The following is a 24,032-nucleotide window of genomic DNA, read 5'->3' on the forward strand; positions in this document are numbered from 1 at the left end:
CAAAAAGCACTGCTATGTACATCTGATCAGACTTACAGCTTTTCATCTTGAAGGGAGACCTAGCCACAGTTACCCATGCCTTTATCATATCGAGATTTGACAATGCATTCTATGGGAGCTGCATTAGAAGAACATTCTGAAGTTGCAGCCAATGAGAAAGCAGCAATATCAGCTATCGGCATTGGCTGCTGATTTCCTTTTGGGTGCCATTCTGTGTGGTGTTTGATCTTATATAGCCCTGTATGTATGGTTTGGGATCTGGCTACTTAAGAGACTGCCTTTGTCTCTCCATTGTCGCACCACCTCAAATCAGCTGAGGTACTCTCAGTTTCTGGATTTGAAAGTTTGGGAATTGTTCTGGTAGCAGGATGATTGAGTTCACTACTCCTTCACACATTGAATTGAGAGCTCCAGATAAGTTTACATTAAAGGCATGATGTAAGGCTCATTTGTTTTCTAGGGAAAGCTATATTAGATGGATTTTTTGGATGGACTTGTTCAGTTAAATTCTGAAGGAAATAGTATCTTCTATTAACCTGTTTTAGCATTACTCCTAGAAATGCTTATACATGTCATCAGTGTGGCATGTTAGACACACTTTTTTAAAATTTCAAACTCTATTAATAAAGTGCTACTAAGTCTAGTTTTACTGTAGTGATGTGTAGAATATGAAGATCAGAAAAATTATATTTTAAACCTTTTTATGTCCTCCTTAGAGTTTTAAATTAAAATTGGCTCTTGTCCACAGGTAAATGTGCGGAATGGGATGACCCTACATGATTGTCTTATGAAGGCGCTCAAAGTCAGAGGTCTGCAGCCAGAATGCTGTGCAGTTTTTCGACTTTTTAATGAACAAAAAGGGTAAGAAGCTGTGTAGTAAATCAGAGATACAATTTTAACATCCTGTTGGATTTTTTTCAAATCCTGGTTTTAAACTAGCAGAAACTGTGGTTTCTTCCCCCATTTTTGCTAATTTCTTTAGAAGTCTAACTTGGCTGTGAAGACTCTCTTCATGCTTTCTTTGCTCTTCTCAAATTTCTTATTCAAAAAGCCAGTCCTTAAGCATGCTGAATGATGTAAGAAATTAAATGTTAGTTTTATTTAAATGCTCATACTTCTGGAAGATTTCTATGCAACTGTGTATGCGCAGATTTCTTTGCTTCCCTGCAGAAAAATGACTTTCTGATGGGGAAGCAAAGGGAAGCCTCAAGAGCAGTTATGTGCCCCTCCCCAGCAGTGTGGGCACATTGTTTCGGGTGCCTGGAGCAGCCGGTGGAGAGGTGAATCACCGTGGGGGTGGGGTGAGGCCCTGGGGAGACCCCGACCGATGGCTCCTACCCTGCGCCAGGCTCAGCTGCTAGTCCCAGCTGGGCTGGGGGCAGGGGAGGATGAGACTTCCTCTTCCCTGCAAGGAGCAGCCAGGGCTGGGTCAGACCCACCCCCAGAAACCTCCCCTCACTGTAGGAACCCCCAACGAGCTCCTGTGCATTCAGACCACCCACACCCAGATTGCCCCACACAGAACCCTCTCACCCCCCACCTGGATCCCCCCCCCCCACTAAGCCCCTCCATATTTAGATCCTGTCAGGCTCAGCCTGTCTACCCACACCTGGTGTGCCTGGCGCAGAGGAGCAAGGCCCTGTGGTGTTTCTGGGGCAGGGCCAGCCTTTGTACAGTGTCAGAGATGGGTGCAGCCTCACCACCAAGTCCATGTCTGGGGAGTGGGGTTCAGGGTGATCTCCCATCTCCATGCAGCCAGTGGCCTGTGCTCCCCACTGCCGTGCTGGAGCCTCCACATTTATTTATTGTCAAATAAAATTTGCAAAACTTTGCAGAATTTTAAAATGTGTGCAGAATTTTTATTTTTTGGCACAGAATTTTTAATTTTTTGGTGCAAGATTCCCTCAGGAATAATGCAAAGGATTTTATATACACCATGGAAAATGCGTACACTTCTGTCTCAAAACTGAAGAAGGAAAAACCTGAGTTAGCTGCTTTTTACAGACTTTTTTTATATCCCTCTAATCTAGCTAGATTGTGTTCAAATTTGAACATACAATATTTTCTTCCTGCCTTTGAAGATAGCTCACTTCAGCATTATATGTGCTTGACTCCTCCAAATAAGGATCCTTGTATTCAATTTTAATGTTATAAATTCCTCTGGAAATTTTAAAATGTTATGGATTTAAGTCTCATCTCAGGTATTCCTTTGCGTTTTGTAGGGCCGGGGAGGTGCTGCTATTAAATACCAAATGATTATTTTACAAGCTGAGAGAGTGAAGGTATCTCATTGAGTTAATGTATTAACTTCACACCTCGGAAGACTTGGGCTCAGTGCTTTTTGAAGCCACAATCATGAGACAGTCATTTGTGGGTATTCATCTCTGTATAACTGAGTCTGCATTGAGGTCTCAAGTAACTTTGGAGCTAAAGCACATAATATGGTTTCTATATCACTTTAAATTTGCCATTCATAATTTGGTACATTTGTTTATAAAGATATTTCTACAGTGCCTATCACCATAGCATCTGGATGCCTTATATCTTATAAAAACAATCAAAATATATGACAACCCACGTAGGGTATTTAAACTGCTATTGCTGAAAAATTGGAAATCACTTACAATTCTTTGTTTAAAAAAAAAAAAAAAAAACCTACTGAAATACCATTCATTCTAAGAGGTTGGTTGTATTTGTTTTCATGTTACAGGAGCATGTATTACAGTTTATATTATTGAATAGACCTGTTTATTCTCACTTCTCAATTTTTTTTCCTTTTTAGCAAAAAAGCGCGCTTGGATTGGAATACAGATGCTGCTTCCTTGATTGGAGAGGAACTGCAAGTAGATTTCCTTGATCATGTTCCACTTACAACACACAACTTTGTAAGTTTAGTTTTCTTCTGTATTTTGAATGCAGGATGCTGGTTCAGCTGACTTTCTAAACATGGGAAGCAACTTTAGATCTTGATGCTACAGTATCATCTCTCCCAATAAAATATGTTAATTAATAAAACCAGAATGACAACAACAACCCCAGATTATTTACAGGTGTTAGTTCCCTAATCTCAGTGATTTTTCAGATCTGGCCTGGAACATGTGGCAACGCCCTCTTTCATTTACAATAGTAGTAATGAAATAAAATTCTGATCCTCTATCAGGTTTTTAAGCAATTTTCTTTACACTCCAATTGACAGTATTTTCTAATCCCAAAACAGAGTGGATGTCTTCACCTTAGTCTTTATTTCAGAAAATTGAATAATTTCTATTACATGTTCAGTAAAATGCGCACCATTTATGCAAAGAGAAAGTATTCATGGTGTCTTTGGCATGCATGTTCACTTGCTTTGATGGTATCAGCTGGACAATGATTGTTACTAGAATGAGGGGTTGCTTTTTGGGCTAGCAATAGTCCTAAACAAATTCATTAAATGTCTGTATTTGGTGACTGACCGTCTTCATCACCTGGGTTTATCCTGTGTATCTATATGTGCATGATTGGCTTCTAAGGATATGGCCTTCTCCGGGGCGGTTCAGGTTCTGAAAATGACTTGCATTTGGAGCCTGTGGGTTCTTCGGTCAAAAAAATCAACGATGAAACCCACTTATAGAGTCTGTTATAGAGGCTTGTTGTTTTTTTCAGGGTGTTAAGCATGTTGATGTCCTGCAAATTCATGACATCTCTTTGCCAGGCTGTATATGAGGCTATGTTCACAATTTGACAGAATTTTGTTCTCTCTGGAGGTGAGAGACTCTTTGATTATAGTTTCTTCCCAACAGCATGCTATGGGATTCCTTTGCTTGGGATCCAGTCAATACCCTACTCAGTAGAGATAGGGCAACAGATATATCCAAGCAGGGTTGGAGTTCTGATCTATGTCAACTCTAAGTCTGTGGTACTTAGAAGCAAAAGAAAGCCAGGCTACGTTTAATTGTGTGGGAAGGGAGAGCAATAAGGTTCGCTCTCAAGGCCTTTCTTCCTTCTATCAAGATGGAATATGGCCAGATTTTTTCACAATGTGACCATGCAATATCTAAACTGATGGGCAACTTCATTCCAATCTTCTCTGTCAAGATTTGATTTTTCCATAGGGATATTGGTTAAAGACTGAAACCCTTCTGATACATCAGGCAGGACTAACCAGTTTTTTTAGCAGATTATGTCAGTTAGAAAGGTTATGATTGACACAACGATGCCCCATTTATTTGATCCATTGTTCTGTTTAGGGTAGGTCACAAGTGGACTTGTTTGTGACCAGACAGAACAGAAAGTGCAAAATCTTTTACTCCACAGTGGGCAGGGACCCACATTTGGATCCTGCCTTTATTGTACATTGTTGTATGCCTTGCTTCCCAAAAGTCTTGGTAAAGAGATGTCAAGATGCTTAAAAACACCAACGTTCACCTAAAAAGAAATTTGCCATAAGGAATATCACTACTAAATAGCATTCTTTTGTGCATAGCTTATATACTTTTATACACACAATTCTATAACTATTAAAAAATAAAGAAGTCCAAGGTGATGTGATTGGTGCTTTACATGAAGGAAGTTTTAGACTCTTAATTGAAGTCAAAATCAAAACTCCCAAGCACCTTATTGGCAACAAGATGGTGCTCTGAATCTTGCAAGGATACACTTAAATTTCAGTATTAAATAGCTAAGTAAAGAGCTCACCAAATGTCTACAAAATATCCATAATTGTAACAGCACAAATCCACAAACTTTCTCAAGTGTAGTGTTAAGTTCAATATTTGGTTTGGAGCAGTTTTATAGTAAGTTTTCATTCGTGATTTGACAGTTAATTTTTGCCAGATCCTTAGGTATTCATCTGAGCCACTTGACAGAGCTGTTACCATAATGGGGTGGGTGGGTGGGAGTGTGTGTGTGTGTGTGTGTGTGTGTGTGTGTGTGTACACATTTTAACCATTTAACTTGTGTTCTAGGCTCGGAAGACATTTCTAAAGCTTGCCTTCTGTGACATATGCCAGAAGTTCCTGCTAAATGGGTTCCGGTGTCAGACGTGTGGCTACAAATTCCATGAACACTGCAGCACTAAAGTCCCAACCATGTGTGTGGACTGGAGCAATATCAGGCAACTCTTGTAAGAACTTTTAATTACTAATACTAACAGTCTCTGTGACTGAAGAATCTCAGACTCAGTCTCAATATCAGTGAGTGTTATGGTTTGTTGAGCAATGTAATATGTAAAAAGATGTGTATTGATGTGATGAAATAACCATCAGTATCTGCTCCCAGCCAGTTTATACAGTAAGACTATTGCCATGAAGTATATTAGGCTCTTTTTATAAAATAATATTCTGGGACAAGCAGACAAAGACATGGCAGATGTCAGCCAATTTCTTTAGTGTCACCTCAAAGTTCATTCAACATGGAAGTATGCAAGAGTTCCTTGTACAACTCATTTTTGTCTAAGGAAAAAATTAACCCTTTTGACATAGAGTACTATTGGTACTATGGGGCTTTTGAAAATTTGAACCCAGAGATCCCATAGTCTTTTTGAAACTCAATGAAATTTAGGCTTCTAAGGCTATGTCTACTGTAGTCCTTATGTCAGCAAAACTTTTCTCGCCCAGGGGTGTGACAATCCCCTTTGTAAGTGTAGATATGGCCTAAGTCATTAAAAGATTTCAGAAAATTTTATCCTTGGTTCATATTAGGAAGCTGCACCAGTGTAACTAAATCAACTTAAAATAAATTTAATTCTACTGCTACTGAATCCTAGTGCAGATGGAATTAAACCTATTTAAATGAATAAAATGGTTCAAGTATATCTACATTAGTAGTTTATATTAGTTTAACTAAATTTAGTTGCGTAGGTACACACTTTCTAATGTAGACCAGCCCAAAGAGTGTAGGATAAATTGTAGGATTCCGTGCTAACTTCTAAACCTCCCTTAGCTCCTTTGCACTAGCAGTTTGGTGTTGAATGTCATGCCAGGAAAGGCTAATACCCAAAGTTTAATTTAGAAGTAACACTTAGAAAAAAATCATTAGGTCTGTAAGGACATATAGGGGTTTATTTGTCATGGAGCACACCATAAGCTTAAAGACCGAGCAGGAAAACAAACTTTGTATAAATATGGATAAATATAATATTTTGCATGATAGCAATCAACCATAATGCAAAAACAGAAACCTAAAATCATACCTTTTTCTGTAGCATTGATCAGGATGTAATGTAGTACGTACTTACTTAATTGTAATTCTTTTTGTTGATATTTCAGATTGTTCCCTAATTCAAATATCAGTGACAGTGGTGTCCCTGCACTACCTCCCTTGACAATGCGACGGATGCGTGAGTCTGTCTCCCGGATGCCTGTTAGGTAAGCTATTTCCACTACTTTTTGTTTTGGGAAGTATAGTTTCAATAAAATGGAATGATCATGTAATACTGGTGATGGACAGAATATGCTAAAACAACATCACTTTAGTTTTAAGGTTGAAATGCTAATATTTGTTTGCATTTAAAAATGGTAAATAAGATATGTAATATCCCCCTTTTCTACAGTTCCTAGAATTAAGAAACACTTGCACCTGGGATTGCCGGCTTTGAATTTTTAGTCTTGAGGTTTTAAATCAGATCATTAAAGGTGTGGGGATTTTTGTTTTTGTTTTTTAAATATTTTTGATACTGTTGTGTCTTTAAAAATATCAGTATCAAAAAGTAATATGCTGTAGAATATAGGTTCCTTCAGACAGTATTGTGCCAATAGCCCCATTAGAGCACAACCAGTCATGTAGTACATGTGTGAAAATGGATGATTCATTTGTTTTGCATGAGTCATATATAGAAGCTTTGGAACACCATCAGTTTTGATACTACATGTTCTTACTGTTTAACCTAAGTAGAGGGGTTTTAAAAGGAAACAGTATATAATAGGTTAAAGAAAATATACCACCCTTGAAATTCTGAAAATTAAAGAAAATGTGTGTCGATTTAGATGCTAAATGCATATTCTCCTTCCATGCAACATATCCTCTGACCCTTACTTCACACTTGGGTCCCTTTCCCTGCAGTATTAGAGACTGATGAGGTTAGGCCAGGCCAGAAGTGTATGCCCCGATTGGTAATTCTTTGCTTCAGCTGTAATCCAGTATTGGCCATATGTTAGAGAAATTACATTCTTTATTTAACCACTGTTGTTTGATTTCTGTAGAACTGTATTGGGCTCCTTTTAGCTGGTATTAGGATCCATGACTTCCTTGTAAGCTGTTCTGTGTGAACAGTTGAACAGTCCCAGCAATCTGTTTCCCCTTCCCAAACTATAATTCTCACAGCAACTTAAAACTATTTTTTAAACTCCTAAAAATTGACTAGGCTTGAAAAAAGGGTCTTGCTTAAATTTCACAGATCTGTATTCTAACTGAGCTAGTATTTTAACAACTGATTAAATATGAGTTGCCAGGAGTTGAGATGAGGAGTAACAAATTAAATAATGGCAAAAATACCACAGACTGCTGCTGAATGTGCCAGGCAGGTATTGCCAACTGTTAAAACCTTGCTTAAAACCCTTTGATTTTGTTCCTAAATTAAACTGGGCAAAATCCAATTGGCTAAATAGCTTAGTCAGCAAATAGTACTAATCCTTCCTGGATTCTGTGTGTTTTTGTTTTTAGGCAAGATGTACTATACGGTAATTTACAACTAGTATAGAAAGAAAAATGAACTGTGACTTATTTTTTCCCTCTCCTCATGTTAGTTCCCAGCACAGATATTCTACGCCTCATGCCTTCACATTCAACACATCAAATCCTTCCTCTGAGGGCTCCCTTTCCCAAAGACAGAGATCTACATCCACCCCAAATGTCCATATGGTCAGCACTACCATGCCTGTAGACAACAGGATAATTGAGGTAATATGCTGAATAAGAAATTGTGTAGAGCTCATCTAAAATTACTACTGGTTATTTAACCAGTATTTTAATTGTTGTTGCTACTTTCTGCTTAACATCTTCCCTTAGTTTGGTAAGTGATGAAAGCCCAGGGTGACCAATGTCTGCCTGGAGATTTAAGTATCTTATCTTTCATGCTTGCAGCGTCTCACCTTTGCTAAAGTTTTTAACAGATTTTGTGCTGCTTTACAAAGAATTGGTGGAGCCTAATGTTAAGAAGTTTAACAGATCACTCTTACTGCGCAAGAGCATGACCAGATTTGGTGCACAGCTGCTTACAGTTGGTCCTTTGGAATGTGTTCTTTGCCATTTAAAAAACATAAACTCACATGCAAATTGATAAATCAGTCAGATGGTGGTGCATATCTGCATGCCAGTTGCAAAGAATGAATATTAAAGGCAATGCCTCTTGTGCTATGCAGCCCATTAGACCTATACTTAAGAGTATGTCTTCACTACCGGCTGGATCAGTGGGCAGTGATCGATCCAGCGGGGATCGATTTATTGTGTCTAGTCTAGATGCGATAAATCGATCCCGGTGCGCTCTCCCCTCGACTCCTGTACTCCAGTTCAGCAAGAGGCGCAGGCAGAGTTGACGGGAGCAGCAGCAGTTGACTCACCGTAGTGAAGACATCATGGTAAATTGATCTACATTATTCGCGTAGCTGAAGTTGCGTAACTTAGATTGATTTCACACACCCCCTACCCCCCAGTGTAGACCAGGCCTTAGTATTAAGGACCCTAGAATTACGTGGTAAGGTTCAGCTCAGCTGAGATTCTCCCTCCTTCTACTTGCTTTCAAACTTCTATTCTTTTTGTAGATTGGCAGTGTAGTCAAGCCTGAAACAGGAGCTCTAGTTGCTATTAGGTGTTGTTAAGGTTAAAACTCACTAGGGGCGGGGGGGAGACTTGCAGGAAGAGGAGCATGACCTGCACAGCTCCTACCAACCAGAGCCTTTATTCTAATAGATTTTGGAACTTCTCAGGACACATCCCTAGCTGCAGAGTTGTAAGATACACAGAAAGGTTTACTGCCTTTGGTTCCTCTGGCACACCTCCAAAAGGGCTCATGAGGGAGCTTCTCTTCTGAGCACCTTTGGACTCTATAGCTGGGGAAAGATGCCTGTATGTCAGAGTGTCTAAGCTCTTTTTGGAGCAGAAGCTATGTTCAAGGTGGGCTTTATAGGGGAAGTACCTTTCCTTTTTTGTTTGTTTGTTTTCCTTGGCCACTGTCTCATTCCCTCTTCACCAAGCTCCATTGCTGACCATATTTATGTCACAAAAATTACTCACAGTTTTATAAATAGGCAAATGAATTATACAACTATCTACATTCCCTAATAATTGTGTAGTACACAGGACTTTGACGAATACATTGTCATCTTTGTGTTTCATATAATGTAATGATGAGATGCCACTCTTTATCCCTTCCCACCTTTTTAATATCTTAAAGGATTGTGAATGAAGTAATGTAAATGTGCAGTCTTCCAGAAACAAATAGCTTTTTACATAATCTTGGAAGGTGTTTCACACAGTGTTGAATGGAAAAGACTGGCTTTTAATAAAGTAGTTTTAAAAAATGTGGGCATTAATATTCTCACTGTAGTTTAAAACTATACTTACTAGAGAGGAAAATATAACCAGCACAGAGCTAATGAATAAAGCTGCTTTTTCTTTCCTCGAGTTCTGGATCGTTTGTTTTTATTCATTCATCTTAGCAACTGAAAACTATTATTTTTTACTACTTCCTCTGTTCTTTTCTTTATTTCTCATTGCTTTGTATTAGAACAACAGCTTGAATGCTTCTCCCAGTTCCTGGTGCAGACGATTTTGTTTGAGGGGAAGAGTAGGTATTTTTCTTCATGCCTTTGCTTTCTTGCAATTAACAGCATTTGTAAGACTGTAAACCACAGTAATGGCTCAGTGAAATTATTAATCTAAAATTAGTTTATTAAAGATGTTGGTATGGCATGTTTGTTTTGGTTCAGTTCTAATATGTGAGTACGGTAGTTGGAGGTGATACCTGGGCAGAATAGTTTCAGTCATGGGTTAAGTTGATAATTCTACAGACAGTGAAATTCATCTTTGTGTTAACCCATTCACTTTAGTAGGTTTACACTAACGAAGCATTGGTCCCACTATGTTTAAAATAAAATCTTGTCTCAAAAACGTCCTTTAATGTACTGGCCTTTTCTCTGGGAATTGTTTTGGTGAATTATAGCATGGCCACACCAAGATGATATAGCCAAGTAGAAACCAAGATTAAATAAATAGTGTGCTCATGGAGTCACATTGCTTGAGGCCAAAAGGTACCGCCAGATCATCTAGTCTGACCTCCTGTATATCACAGGCCACCACCACCACCCAGCACCCACATACAAAGTCCAACAACCATAATTAGATCAAAGTATTGCAGCCCACAGGAGACTAGACTATTAGGTGCCACAGCCAGAGAATAGGAAGTCTGAGGTGCACCTGTACCCAAAGCCCCTGCAGTGGCAGAGAAATTGTCAGGTGTACCCAGATAATCCTGGCAAGTGAGTCACCTTGCGCTACTCGTACTTCGCATAAAGATTAGGTGTAAATAACAAATTATGGTACTGGTGTATAATATATGTATATGTGATTACTCAAAAGAGCACCTATATTATTTCCGTGACTAAAAAGATTCAGCAGAGGTTATTTTACCTTTTAGCCCAAACTGAGATAAAATAAAATTATTGAAGTTCTGTTTTTCTTAGAAATCAGGTATATGTATACGTAAATCTAAAAATATAACTTCTTTTAAAATGGCTTTCTTTAAAGTAGCTGAGTTTTTCAACTCATTTGACTGAAATTACACTCCTGGGCAGCTGTACAAAATCCATCACTGGTACCGATTGCAGGTTCTTATAAAGTTTTCTGCTTTCTGCCTGGTTGTGTCTGTTCTTGAACAGGTAGTATAATGCAAGAATGCTTCAAAGAGTTAGATTTGTGCATATTGTAATCTGTTGAAGATTAGAGCAGAGAAGCACAGCAGGAATGTGTGAATGTTTTGATTCAAAACACAGGTCCATAAGTCAAAGTTTGTTACTAGCCATGACAGCATCCCTTTCTGAATGAATCTTTAGGAATTATAATTAGGACAACTCTTTAAAAATGTGTTGCTTACCTTAATAGAATTAGTATGCATCATCCATAAGCCTTCATGTAGGGTACTTGTAGGTTGTTCTGCTCTGCCATGAAATCTAAATGTCATCTGTGGATAGTTGGTTGGAAGATTTGAATTGACTTCTATTAACTCTTTTTCAATATTTGACATTTCTGTAGTGCATGTTCTTGCTTTGTATAGTACTTAGCCAACTTAAAGTTGTATTTTGGTCAACGATGTAAATCTTGTGAGAATTTATTTACTTTGGTATTAGAGTGCAAATCTCAATCTTTTGCAGTCTCACATGGTACAGTGGGTGTATGTACTTCCAAAGCGTTTACTGGTTTTAAAATTTGTTCACATTCTAACAATATTCCCCATTATATGTAGAAGGAATCTCTCTCAATGCAGTACCAAAATAATAATGATTTTCTAAATGCACTCACTATAGGTAGTAGACCACGGTAGGAATTATGTACCTATTTGAAATTCAGGGGTGCATAACGGTTTCACAAGACAGTGCAATGGCTGGGAATATCAAAAACATGTTTAGTATTTTCTTTGACAAGGAGGTTCTTATTCAGCAGGAGCGATTGTATAGCAATATAGTTTAACTTCCCCATGAAAATTATGTAAATTAATTGTGCAAGCTCGTGATTAGAGCCAGGTTGAAAAGGGGGCAAACTAGATGTTTTCAGCAAGTAACAGTTGGATTCTTGTGACTTCTAAAATATCTAAACCATTCTCTTTTGGAAGATACTGGTCAGTAATCTGATGCTCTGAATCAAAGCTCTTAACACCATTTCATGGGTGATCTACATTTTCTGATATCTGATTTCCAGACCCCTTTCCTCCCTCCACACTTTGTCTGACATCTTATGAAATGTTGATATATATAATTTTTTTTTTTTTTTTAATTTTCTCTCCCGTTTTAGGATGCAATTCGAAGCCACAGTGAGTCAGGTAAGGTTTCCGTACATAAAATAGTTAGAATTCTTTCTTTTACTCTACATTTTATTTTCTCTTGTTCATAATTTCCTGTTTTGTTTTTGTGTATTAAGCTTCACCGTCAGCTCTGTCTGGAAGTCCCAACAATATAAGCCCAACTGGCTGGTCTCAATCCAAAACCCCAGTGCCAGCCCAAAGAGAGAGGGCTCCCGGATCCAACACACAAGAAAAAAACAAAATTGTAAGCACTGTAGTATTTGTTCTTCTTTGAGTGATTGCTCGTGTGTATGCCACAGTAGGTGTGTGTGCTCGCCACGTGCCCTGGTTCCAGAAGTTTTTCCCCTAGTAGTACCTGTAAGGGAGCACCCTAGCAACCCTTGGATGGGGGCTGATGAAGTGGGCATTCACCCACGAAAGCTTATGCTCCAATACTTCTGTTAATCTTAAAGGTGCCACAGGACCCTCTGTTGCTTTTTACAGATTCAGACTAACACAGCTACCCCTCTGATACTTGTAGCTAGTTAGTTGTTTAGTTTAGTAAGAGGCCCCGTGACCCAGGTTTTAAGTCTTGTGACACTTGTAGGCAATCTATGCCACTGAGTGATCCACACGCGGACTGTCTATGCTGTTTGGGGGAAACCCATCTCAGTGATCGCTGCAAGGTTTGCAAGTCATTTAAGCTTCAGACCAAGAGAGAAAGGGACCTTAGACTCCGGGCTATTCTGATGGAGTCGGTGCTGACCCCGGCTCCGGTGCACCGCTCCAAGTCGGCACTGGGCACCGCAGTGTCAGTGTGCGGCGACCCTTCTGCACCATTGACTAGTTGGTACCTCTCCTCGTCCACGGGGCATGCCAAGAAGGCTAGAAAGAGGCCTCCTTCACCACGGCACCGGAGTAAACCCAGAACAGAGGCTTAGACCCATGTTGGGCAGTCCTTGATCCCCATAGGCCTCCAACTCAAGTCAAGCGGAGTAGCCCGGCCTATTCAGAGCAGGCCTCCCCAGATGTCCGGAGGCTCTGCAGGCGGCCCGTGATGTTATGTCCATGCCAGTACCAGGAGCAACGTCCATGTTGGCCCCGTGCTCCAGAGGCAAGCTGCCTCTTGGATCTCCGCAGTCACCCCTGGCTTGGTACCGCTCTTGGTCAAGGGAATGTTCCCAACGCCGTTCGCTGCCCAGCGACCGTTCAGGGCAAAGTCCACATGGATCGCCCTCGACACCCACCAGGCTGTCTGGTTGAGTTCCCTCTCCAGACCTCTGAGGAAGGAGTTGGTGGGACGTACATCCTCGGCACCATGCCCGGAGACCGACCAGGTGGTGGACCCTCCGATGCCAGTGGACACACAAAGTACTGTGCTGGCCTCCTCACCCTCCCTGGATGAGGCGATTATGGCTCCTCCTTCCTCCATCCCGCAGGAAGACTTTAGGGCCCACCAAGAACTCTTAAAAAGGGTGGCATCAAGCCTCCACCTCCAAGCAGGGGAGATGGAGGAGCCCTCGGACTCCCTGTTTAATGTATTGTGTTCCTCGGCACTGGGCAGGGTGGCCTTACCTCTCCACGAATGGTGGAAAAAATTTCAGATGCCCTGTGGCAAACCCTAGCCTCATTGGCCCCCATCTCTAAGAAAGTGGAACACAAGTACTTTGTACCCACCAAGGGGCATGAATACGTATACACCACGCTGCTCCTAACTCCCTGGTGGTAGAGTTGGTCAACCACAGGGAACGGCAGGGCCAACCAACTCCTACCCCAAAAAATAAAGATTCAAGTAGGCTGGACTCATTTGGAAGAAAAATGTATTTGTCCTCGAGCTTCCAGTTACAGGTGGCAAATGCCCAGGCTCTCCTGGGCCGGTATGAGTTCAGTCTGTGGGGCTCCCTGCCCAAGTTCGAGGACTCCCTCCAGAAGGAGTCCAAAGTGCTGGTGGAGGAGGGCACAGCAGCTGCCAGGGCAACCCTGCAGGGAGCTTTGGATGCAGCAGACACGGCCGCGCGGTCCATGGCCTCTGCGGTGTCCATGAGAAGGGCTTTGTGGCTCCTGCTCTCTGGGCTGTACAGCGAGGCGCAGACCTCCCTGCAGGACCTCCCGTTTGGTCATGGTGCAAAAGTATTACTTTAAATTATGCACCAAGTGTAGTGTTCATGTGGTGTTAACAATTCAGAGCTGCTGTGTTCAGTTTTAGGGGAAAAAAAGATTTGGAATCAGGAATGCATTTTTCATTCTGCTATACACTTTAAGATGCGTGAAATAAGAGGATTAAATCACTTAGTAGCATCCTTTTAAATGTAAGGGATGTCAGTCTGGTGTAAAAGGTGATTCACCATAGAGCTGTTATTTTAACATGAAAGGGCAATTTGAATTATTTTGAATTAGGAGGTAGTGATCTTGTAGTTTTAGGTCCTGATCTGGGACTTGGGAGATCTGGGTTCAGTTCCTGGCTTTGCCACAGATTTCCTTTGTAACCATGGACAAGTCCCTTGGTCCTCCTTTTTCATACCTCAGTGTTGCTGAGGATTCATTGATGCTTGTGAGGTACTCAGATATGGCAGTGAAGGTCTTATCTAGATGTATGTATTTTGTACACTTCCTAATCAATGCTTTTCTACTTGTGCTGGTTGTGGTCTTTGGGTACTTTTCCTTAACAGTTGCTGGAGACACTGTCAGTACCTTAAGTATCTTAAAAAAAAAAAAATATGGTGGTCCAATTTCAAATTGTCCAGGAACAGATTGCAATAAAGAAGATAACTAGATATGTATTTTTGTCAATAGCTTCAGCAAAATATTGACCAGTGGATGATATGCACCTAAATGACTTAGATGCTTTGGAAAATAAGTCCTATTGAAATGGAACTTGTGCTTCTAAGTCACTTAGGGGCTTCTAAAAATGCCACCCTAGTATTCTGTCATTTACCGTGGGCAATGGGTAGAGCCGTACCAAATTCACGTCCATGAAAAATGCGTCATGGACCGTGAAATCTGGTCTCCCCCATGAAATCTAGTCTTTTGTGTACTTTTACCCAATATTATACAGATTGCATGGGGAGACCAGCGTTTCTCAAAATGGGGCTTCCTACTCAAAAAAGGGTTGTGTGGGGGGGGGGGGGTCGCAAGGTTATTGTAGGGGGGTTGTGGTATTGCCACTCTTACTTCTGCGCTGCCTTCAGAGTTGGGTGGCCGGAGAACGGCAGCTGCTGGCCAGGTGCCCAGATTTGAAGGCAATACAATACAATACCATGCCAATACCATACCATGCCACCCTTTCTGCTGTGCTGCTGCCTTCAGAGTTGGGTCAGGACCCCATCAATTACAACACTGTGAAAATTCAGATTTAAATATCTGAAATCATGAAATTTATGATTTTTAAAATCCTATGACCGTGAAATTGACCAAAATGGACCACGAATTTGGTAGGGCCCTAGCAATGGGTGCCTTTTGAAATGCATTTAATAAATATTTACCTTTTATTCAGGAGTATTTTTAATCAGTAGCTGCTCTTATAATTTTTAAGAAGTTGATAGGGTCTGTAAACATTACATTACATTTCATTAATTTAAAAAAAATTCTTTACTCAGTTGTCTTTGAAGATCTAATATCACAATTCTGCTTTTCCCTTGCAACAGTTGATAACATAAGCAGCCAAAATCATCCAGGTAAATGTTGTCTACCTGTTTTTGGTTTTGAGGTTATCAACTGCTGTAAGAGGAACATTGAATCCTGAAATGGGTCCTGCAAAGAAAATGGAGGAACAAACTGGTATGTGTTAGAATACAAGATAACATATTGGCAATTATCTTTGCATTTAGTCAAAGGTCACACACACTGTTGCAGTTCTACAGTTCATCTTTTTAAGACAATATGAATCAAGTTGAGTATATTTTTAGGTGTAATCCTTGAAACATATTGTCCAGGCAGCTAGCCATGTTAACACTTAGGAGAGCTGTCCAAATGGTTGACATGCTTGTGCCTTAAATATGTATTTGTGTTCCAGAGGCCTCGTGGACAGAGAGATTCAAGTTATTATTGGGAAATAGAAGCAAGTGAAGTTATGCTCTCGACCAGAATAGGGTCAGGTTCTTTTGGAACGGTTTACAAAGGCAAATGGCATGGTAAGTACTAAACACTTAGTTTTGTATTTTTTTAAATGTTGATACTGTAAAATAGCAGCTATCCAGACAAAGAGAAACTCTGTAATAACACTCTGCACTTTTAGTACTTTTGGTCTGTTGATGTGCACAAAACATAAATTTTCTTGTTTAGTAACTGGTGATACTGAGGCACAGTAAAGTCATGACTTTTCCATGGTCATATAGCAAGTCCACGGCAGAACTGAGAGTAGAATCCAAATCTCACAACTCCATCGTGTGTTCAATATGCTAGAACAGACTTGCCTTATTTTCTTCAATCTAATATGCGATACAATAACTTTTTTCCTGAAAAGGATATTTAGTTGCTAGCAATGGAGTTTGTATTAAGAAATTCCATATCCTGATGCTAAAGACACTAATCTAAATGAATTTTCACCTACTGAATTTTAATTAGCTTCGTCATCTTGGTGATCTCAGAGAAAGGAAACAAGCATGTATGGAATGGAATTTGGATATGGATGGGAAAATATCTGTTTACATGAGTTTTACTATATGGTGCATAAAAATAGCTACAGTACTTGTAATTGCCAAGTCAATTTAGATCTCAAATGTAGGGTTTGTGTTTAAATAATAATAATAATAATAATAATTAATAATGGAAAAAAAGCCTAAGATCAAGAGCAATTTTTCCATAGTTAAAAGAAAAATTAGATTGAAAATATTTTTAAAGGAAAAATATTCTCCGTATATTTTACAGCTCAAATGTTGCATCATCATAAATGAGGACTGGACAGTTAAACTGTATAGCAGTTGGTTATAAATAATTAAACTGATTAATTTTCATTGTCCAATTCAAGTGAAATATAGAAACAAACCATTATAACTGGAGAAAGTCAATTTTTAAAATGTCCTTCAATGTAAAATTTTATGAAGAATCTTTTTTGTTTTTGTTTTTTACCTGACATATGCCCTTTACTGAGTTACTTCATTCACCAGATTTTCAGGAAGTTTGGTTTTGTGATTATAAACCTTAAATATATATGTTGCGTGTGCACAATACAGGTAAAGTTGTACATGAAGTCCATTATATAACAATAAATGATTGTGTGTATGCTCATCAACTAATGGGGTCTCACACTTGTGCTAGCTGCATGAGAAAATTTGCCCTATTTTTAATAGATCTTTTCAACTATACTAAATAGTAACAAAATGACTCTTTTCTCTTCAGTTATATATAAGTAAAAGTTAAATCTAGTGAAATACAACAGAAGTCACTATGTAGGATCCAGTTTGGTTCTAACTTATGTTTGTCAGTGAAATCAAAATCAGCCTTGTGTACTTGACTTAGGTCTGATTTGCGGTGTGTCACTGACTTTGTTAAACAACAGCTTTCTGGGAGAGCATATTTTGGCACACATCCTTTTTAATGCAGTTAAATATTGTGATCTTAAATCATTAAGATGGGTTATTTTCCTTTGAATCTTTTTTCTGTGTAGGTTTGAGGAAACAGCAACACGGGCCTCTCTGTCAAACTGTTTTGATAGTATAATCATTGTACTAAAAGCTTCCAAGCAGGAGCTAAATAAAAGGAGACAAAATGGGGAGATTGTTGTAACCTAAATCATGTTTCCAGACCAAGCTAGAGGCACCATAAGCGTTGCTGATTTGTTCAAGAATAGGGGTATGATGATTTGGGGAATCTGTACAATTTATGAATTCTGGTTGATATTAATGAAGTTGTTTATAAAATTGCTGCATCAGGGAGTGCCTCTATTTGGCTGTGGAATCTACCACTTGCTGACATGGGCTGAAGCATCCACGTACCAGACAAAGGACTATGGAGAGTCAATAAACTTAAATATCTGTACTCTGATTGAACCGTTGGCATACTATGGAGATTAGCTGGAGCTGGGAGAAGATACTCCAACTTGTCTTTAGCATCTGGTGAAGTGGAGAGTGAGGAAGAAAAATTAGCAACAGAACAAAGGAACTGGTGGGGAAGGGTAGGAGGACATCTACATTTGAGAGCCTCACTGAGACTGGAAGCTTTGGACAGGCGAGGAGAAAAGAGAGGCATACTTTCATAGCAGGGTTGCCCTGTTTAGCTATGGAGCTGCCACGCACAGAGAAAACTAGCTGAGCTGAAAGACTCCCATGCTTCAGAAGAAAAGTTGAGAGCTAATGGGGAAATATCCTGGGGACCCCAAACGACTGCCCAAGCCTAAAAAACTCTCAAGAGTGGTGAGGAAACTGAGGCAGGAGAAATGTGTATTCCATCTAGATTTGTGTTAACTTATGCTGTTAAGGAAAGAACAATGGTGTGTTAGATAGATTTGGCACAAGATTCTGTGTGTCTGCTGGCTTTAACTTTGCATGGGCCTAAAGAGGTAAACTGTAAATCCTGAGTGCTCACACAGCTCAGGTTCTGGCAGAGCATGTGTTTAAGCTACAGTACAGACTCTTGGAAGATGGTGCTATAATAGAGGATCTGCATCTTGAGAATGTTTGTAGAGACTCCAAGCCAGGATGGTGGCTGGACTGTGTTGAGATTCTGGAGGCTTAAAGCACCCAGGGCCCGCAATCCAAAGCAGGTGCTCACATTCAAGTTAATTTGAATTCACTTTTCAAGTAATATTTTGCAATATGCTGTATCAAATGGTTAAAAAACTGATGCACTATTATGCTTCATTTGCCACTAACTGTAATTCAAACATTAAAATCATGGTTTATTCTGCTGTTCTCTAGACACTAATTTTGAGGGGATGAAAGTCTAATTCTATTAGTTTAAAAGAGGAGATATTTTTCTGTTCTAAAACTGGGAAGAAGGAAGAGAAATGAGAATTTGGGTTCCTGATGGAAATCTGTTGAATACAGTGGATACAGTGCTTGAAACAAAGTGCTGAGGATGCATTTCTCCCCAAATAGCTCTTATTTAGGAAAAACAACTTAATTGGTTCCTCCTAGATTAATAACTAAACTGTTTATACCTTCAGATTTCAGTATGTTGTACAGTGGCCTTTGTTTAATATCACACGTGATCCCATCAGCCAGTTACTAGCCATTTAATAATGAAAAAAACCTTTTCAGGTAGTTAGAAAAATGATTGATCTTTTATTTGGGGTTACATGATACCATCTCCACCAAATTAATTGTATGAAAATACAAAAGTCTGTTTTGTCTGTGGACCTCCCGGTGTACAAATTACCAAAGATGTATTGTGCAGAAATTTCAGAATTTTTAAGTGTAAAGATGATAATGCTCCTCTCAAAGACTGTTACAGTGTTGTTGGTAACCTTTTATGTTAAATGTATTTGCAGGAGATGTAGCAGTAAAGATATTAAAGGTGGTAAATCCAACCCCAGAACAGTTTCAGGCCTTCAGAAATGAAGTGGCTGTATTAAGGTGAGCTGATAACATGGATTTGCCTAATTTTACATTTACTAATTTTAACACATTTTTGACTCTTCCAAAAGTGAATGTCACAGGTTGAATTAATTTTCTGTATAGTAAGTGGTATAGTGTTTCCTGCTATGGACTGTAAATTTACTGTCTTTTGAGTGCCACCTTATCACATGGTGCAGGATAATAGAGGTACTGATCAGTTTTGAGACCTTTATAATTTTTAATACCTCATTCATTATCCGTTGAACTCTTCTTTCTAAGCTAAATAGTATTAACATTTGTAATCCCTTGTCATATATGAACCTTGCCATAATTTTGTTGCCATTCTCTGGAACTCTTGAATCTCATCACCTTTTAGGTAAGGTGATGGATACTGGACAGAATATTTGAGATTAAGGTGTGCTTTTTATTATAACGTCATAGTATATTTTGTACTTTTAAAATCCATTCCCTAGTCAACTCAGGAAACCTCTTTGCCTTAATTACTGCCTCTGCAGTGTCCAATAATTAAGAGCCATTTTATGTATATGGGAATAGCTTTTTTTGCCTCCATTTAATTATTTTACACTACACAAGTTAAATTAGTCTGCCATCATGCTGCATAATGCTCCACTGTATTTAAATCTGTCATTTTTTCATGTCTCCATAGTCTTTTCTGTGAACCAGAACAATTTAATGTCATCTGCAAACTGCAGCTTGACCTTTTGATACCATTTCAATTAACCTTTCCAAAGTACTTTAACATAAAAGAGAGGGATAATTTACCTTTATGGAAGCTATAGTAGTTTGATTCTGTCATGTTATACTTAAGTATTGTATTAATCTGTCTTTACTTGAACTCTGAAATAACTTTCTTGAAACTAAGAAGAAACATTTTAAAGTTAATAATTGGTTGTTGTTTTTTTATTTTTTAACTTTCCTGTTTAAGAGGTAATTGTGATATGTTGTTTTCTAAAAATAACATCTTGCACACATGCATCCACATGCGCCTCAAGTAATTTTGTTAAACTCTAGATCTAAATACTTTGATGTCTCCCTAGCCAAGAGTACATTTCAGGGAACTTTACAAATGTCTAAAAGAAGATGTTTGTTTTTTTCCTTTCCACTTCTTCCATTAGGAAGACCCGGCATGTTAATATTTTGCTGTTCATGGGCTACATGACTAAAGACAATCTGGCTATTGTTACGCAGTGGTGCGAAGGGAGCAGTCTGTATAAGCACCTGCATGTACAAGAGACCAAGTTCCAAATGTTCCAGCTCATTGATATTGCCCGACAGACAGCACAAGGAATGGAGTGAGTAGGATTAGAAATTGTCTATTCTGATCTGCCGATCTTCTTCAGGAGCAACTAATACATACAAGAAACATTGTCTTAATGTATAATATATATTAACATGATACCAAACCCTCAAAGAGTTACAGTAGAACCTCAGAGTTTCGAACAGTTCAGGAATGGAGGTTGTTCATAACTCTGAACAAAACATTATGGTGGTTCTTTCAAAAGTTTTCAACTGAACATTGACTTAATACAAATTTGAAACTTTACTATGTAGAAGAAAAATGCTGCTTTCCCTTTATTTTATTTTTTTTAGTAATTTACGTTTAACACAATACTGTACTCTAGTTGCTCTTTTTTTGGGTCACTGCTGCTTGATTGTGTACTTCCGGTTCCAAATGAGGGGTGTGTGGTTGACTGCTCAGTTCGTAACTCTGAGGCTCTACGGTATACAGATTATTAGGGAAGATAATGTTGACTGGGGACTGAAAGACTGAATAACATTTCTGAAATTTTAATGTTTAAGAGCTTCTTAAAAATACAGTTAAAAATCCTTCTGGTCATATAATTTTAAAATGTAAATTTGTATTATACACAAAAAATGAGAGAAAAATAGTATGTAATCAAAGACAGTATTTTAATGTATATGCACAAGATGATTGAATTAAGGTTGCATTGGAAATCTTAATTCTGGCATTTCCTAATGTTTGAGTGCCCGATTCTGCAAATTTAATATTTTTCTAATGTAGGTTGTCTTTTTTTTTTTTTTTTTTGTAATATCCAAGGCTCCAAGGCTTTTAAAAAAGCGAACTGAAAAAACAAAGTCCACCATGTGGCATTATATTGATACATGTGTGTGTTCTCAGCAGCAGTGGAACTTTTAGATCTACCACTCAGATCTCTGCCACTTGAGCTAATAGAGTAACTAGTAGCAGTAATAGGTTCTCGTCTATGTACACTAGCACTGGAGGAGGTGGAGCACAGGCTTTGCCATGAGGTTTCACAGATATTTGCTGACACCAAAGGAAATTGTTTCTAATAGTCAGAGACTCTTCTACCCCATCCCCTCCAGCCTGTGCCTGTCCTGTCTCTGTCCCGCCTCAGTCCATTCTGTTTGCCTAACCAGTCCACACTTCTCACGCTTCTCGTCCCAGTATGGTTACCCAGCCAGTCCTAGTCTCCCTGTGTGGGTTCTATTGAAAATCAAATACTTTTCTATATATAAAAATGGATCTTAAACTAGTAACCCTTTATGTAATAAAAATTAACAAGTTAAATTGATTTTAAAAACAAAGTGAAATATATTTACAGTTTTTGCTAGGCATATAGTTGTAAATTTTGGCTCAGAATAAATTTTAAAACTAAATTGTAAGCAACTAAAATAATTAATATCGAAAACCCCTGCAGTTTCTTATATATTTACAGTGGTGCCAGTATGCCTTTATAATTATCTGTCATCATGGATTGCAGGAAGATTACAGTAAGTCTAAAAATTCTTGACAATGCTGTGTGAGTTTTAGATAATCTTTTCTTTCTTGCTCTTAAATCTGAGACACCAGATAACACTATCATACAGCTTTTCAGAGACGGGGGCAGTTCAAATATTACACACATCGCTAATTACAAACTTATTGAAAATGTTTGTTTTGCTTTGCAGAGAAGAAGCTGGAAGATATAGTTTAACCTTTAGTTTATCGGCAGACAATTTTAAGCTGATTTCAACCTCACTAGTGTAATTTTGGGTTGATGTAGGTTAATGGAATGCAATATTAGTAAAGATAATTTGACATTAGTGGTGAGTTGCATCCCTTTCTATGGCGGTTCTAAAAGAAAAGATACTGACCAATTCATGTGGAAAGGAATGAGACAGTTCTTTAGTATTTTCTCATTATTGAAGGCAAATGTTGATACATAAACAGCAAATGGAGCATAAGCATAAAAATAGCTTTATGAAGAACCTACAGAAATGATGGTTATTTTCTCTTTTTAGTCTTGTGGACTGGTAAAATTAAATGCACGCTATCAAGCCAAAGGGCATTTAGCACCAAGTTTTAAGTTTAGAACAAGTTGAACTATGGCCCTAAAACACTTAGTGGTAAAATTTTATAATTTATTCAGGTAGCTTTTGTAAAAAAATGTTTGCCAAATTAGTATGTGTAAATAAATACATAACAATGGATATATTTTTTAAAACTTTTTTTCTTTTCACAGCTATTTACATGCAAAGAATATCATCCACAGAGACATGAAATCAAATAGTATCCTTTCTCTACTTAGTCAAATTTCCTTTAACTGTTTAAATTGGTATCAGACTGATGACTGAATATAAATACTGTGAAGGTCTTTCTGTGAAATTGAAACATCCTAGTTAAAATTACAACAATTTAAAAACAAACCAAACTAAAACCAGGTAAAGATGTATGGAATATATATTTATACACTTACTCTTTCTTACCTGTGTTCATATGCAATCTTGGGATGCAAACCTGATCTATTTTAATCTAATTGACTGACTTCCAATATATGCCCAGCATCGAAAGATTATTTAGGACAGAAATTAGGCTCTTCTTTTGATTACTTTCATATGGGATTAGAGGACCAAAACCACAAAAAAAGATGGAAACTTTTGGTGGAAACTGAGCCAAAAATTTTCTTGATTCTAAAATTGGGAAAGGAAAATATATAATGAACTTGACTAATATGTTCCTAGCAGCATGCCTATTGAATAATTCATACTGAATAAAGATTCTACAGTTTCCTTTTGCATGTCACTTTTATTTTCTTGATATGTGAGGCTTATGTGTAGGTAATTTTAAAAAAATGTCTATTCTAGGAACTCAGTTTATGAACTGAATATATGGCAAGTCTCTGGCTTTGAAACTACCAAGCAAAATGCTGACTGAAATTGGCAAAATAACAAACTAAAACTTGCCTCAGAAGAATGTGGGGGAGGGGAGAAACCCTTTTCTTAAAGGGCAGAATTTCTACAAAACTAACTTCAGTTGTTCAGTAAACAAATGAGTGTTCATGTTTTCAATGAGGATGAAAGGCTAATCATTTTAAGTGTAAAATTGCTGTTGATACAGTTATAATCACAACTATCTTTTATTTCATTAACTTATTTCAGTCTGCTTTTCCCCTCAAGTTCACTAGATATCATAAGAAGAGTAAGGGATATCTCTTTCTGACACATCTATAGAATCTTTCAGAATATTACTTTTTTTAGTCAATATTTGAATTAGATTTTGAAGTGTTTTTTCCTTCTGGAACAATACC

General features: G+C 38.4%; 1 protein-coding gene across 6 annotated transcripts in view; it reads left to right on the forward strand.

Moving 5' to 3' along the window:
- Positions 1 to 24,032, forward strand: part of RAF1 (Raf-1 proto-oncogene, serine/threonine kinase) — an 82,116-nt gene that overhangs the window by 40,119 nt on the left and 17,965 nt on the right. For 5 of the 6 annotated variants that reach the window (XM_034775160.1, XM_034775162.1, XM_034775156.1 and 2 more), the window contains 12 exons: positions 749 to 861; positions 2,783 to 2,885; positions 4,944 to 5,101; positions 6,246 to 6,344; positions 7,722 to 7,875; positions 9,701 to 9,760; positions 11,980 to 12,007; positions 12,106 to 12,233; positions 15,981 to 16,098; positions 19,395 to 19,479; positions 20,598 to 20,774; positions 22,968 to 23,014. In XM_034775160.1, the coding sequence (XP_034631051.1) occupies positions 749 to 861; positions 2,783 to 2,885; positions 4,944 to 5,101; positions 6,246 to 6,344; positions 7,722 to 7,875; positions 9,701 to 9,760; positions 11,980 to 12,007; positions 12,106 to 12,233; positions 15,981 to 16,098; positions 19,395 to 19,479; positions 20,598 to 20,774; positions 22,968 to 23,014 (1,270 nt within the window). The remainder of the gene's footprint in view (positions 1 to 748; positions 862 to 2,782; positions 2,886 to 4,943; positions 5,102 to 6,245; positions 6,345 to 7,721; positions 7,876 to 9,700; positions 9,761 to 11,979; positions 12,008 to 12,105; positions 12,234 to 15,980; positions 16,099 to 19,394; positions 19,480 to 20,597; positions 20,775 to 22,967; positions 23,015 to 24,032) is intronic. The other variant, XM_034775159.1, reaches the window with a different exon arrangement.

This window comes from Trachemys scripta, chromosome 7 (genome assembly GCF_013100865.1).
Source record: "Trachemys scripta elegans isolate TJP31775 chromosome 7, CAS_Tse_1.0, whole genome shotgun sequence".
NCBI classification, from domain to species: domain Eukaryota; kingdom Metazoa; phylum Chordata; order Testudines; family Emydidae; genus Trachemys; species Trachemys scripta.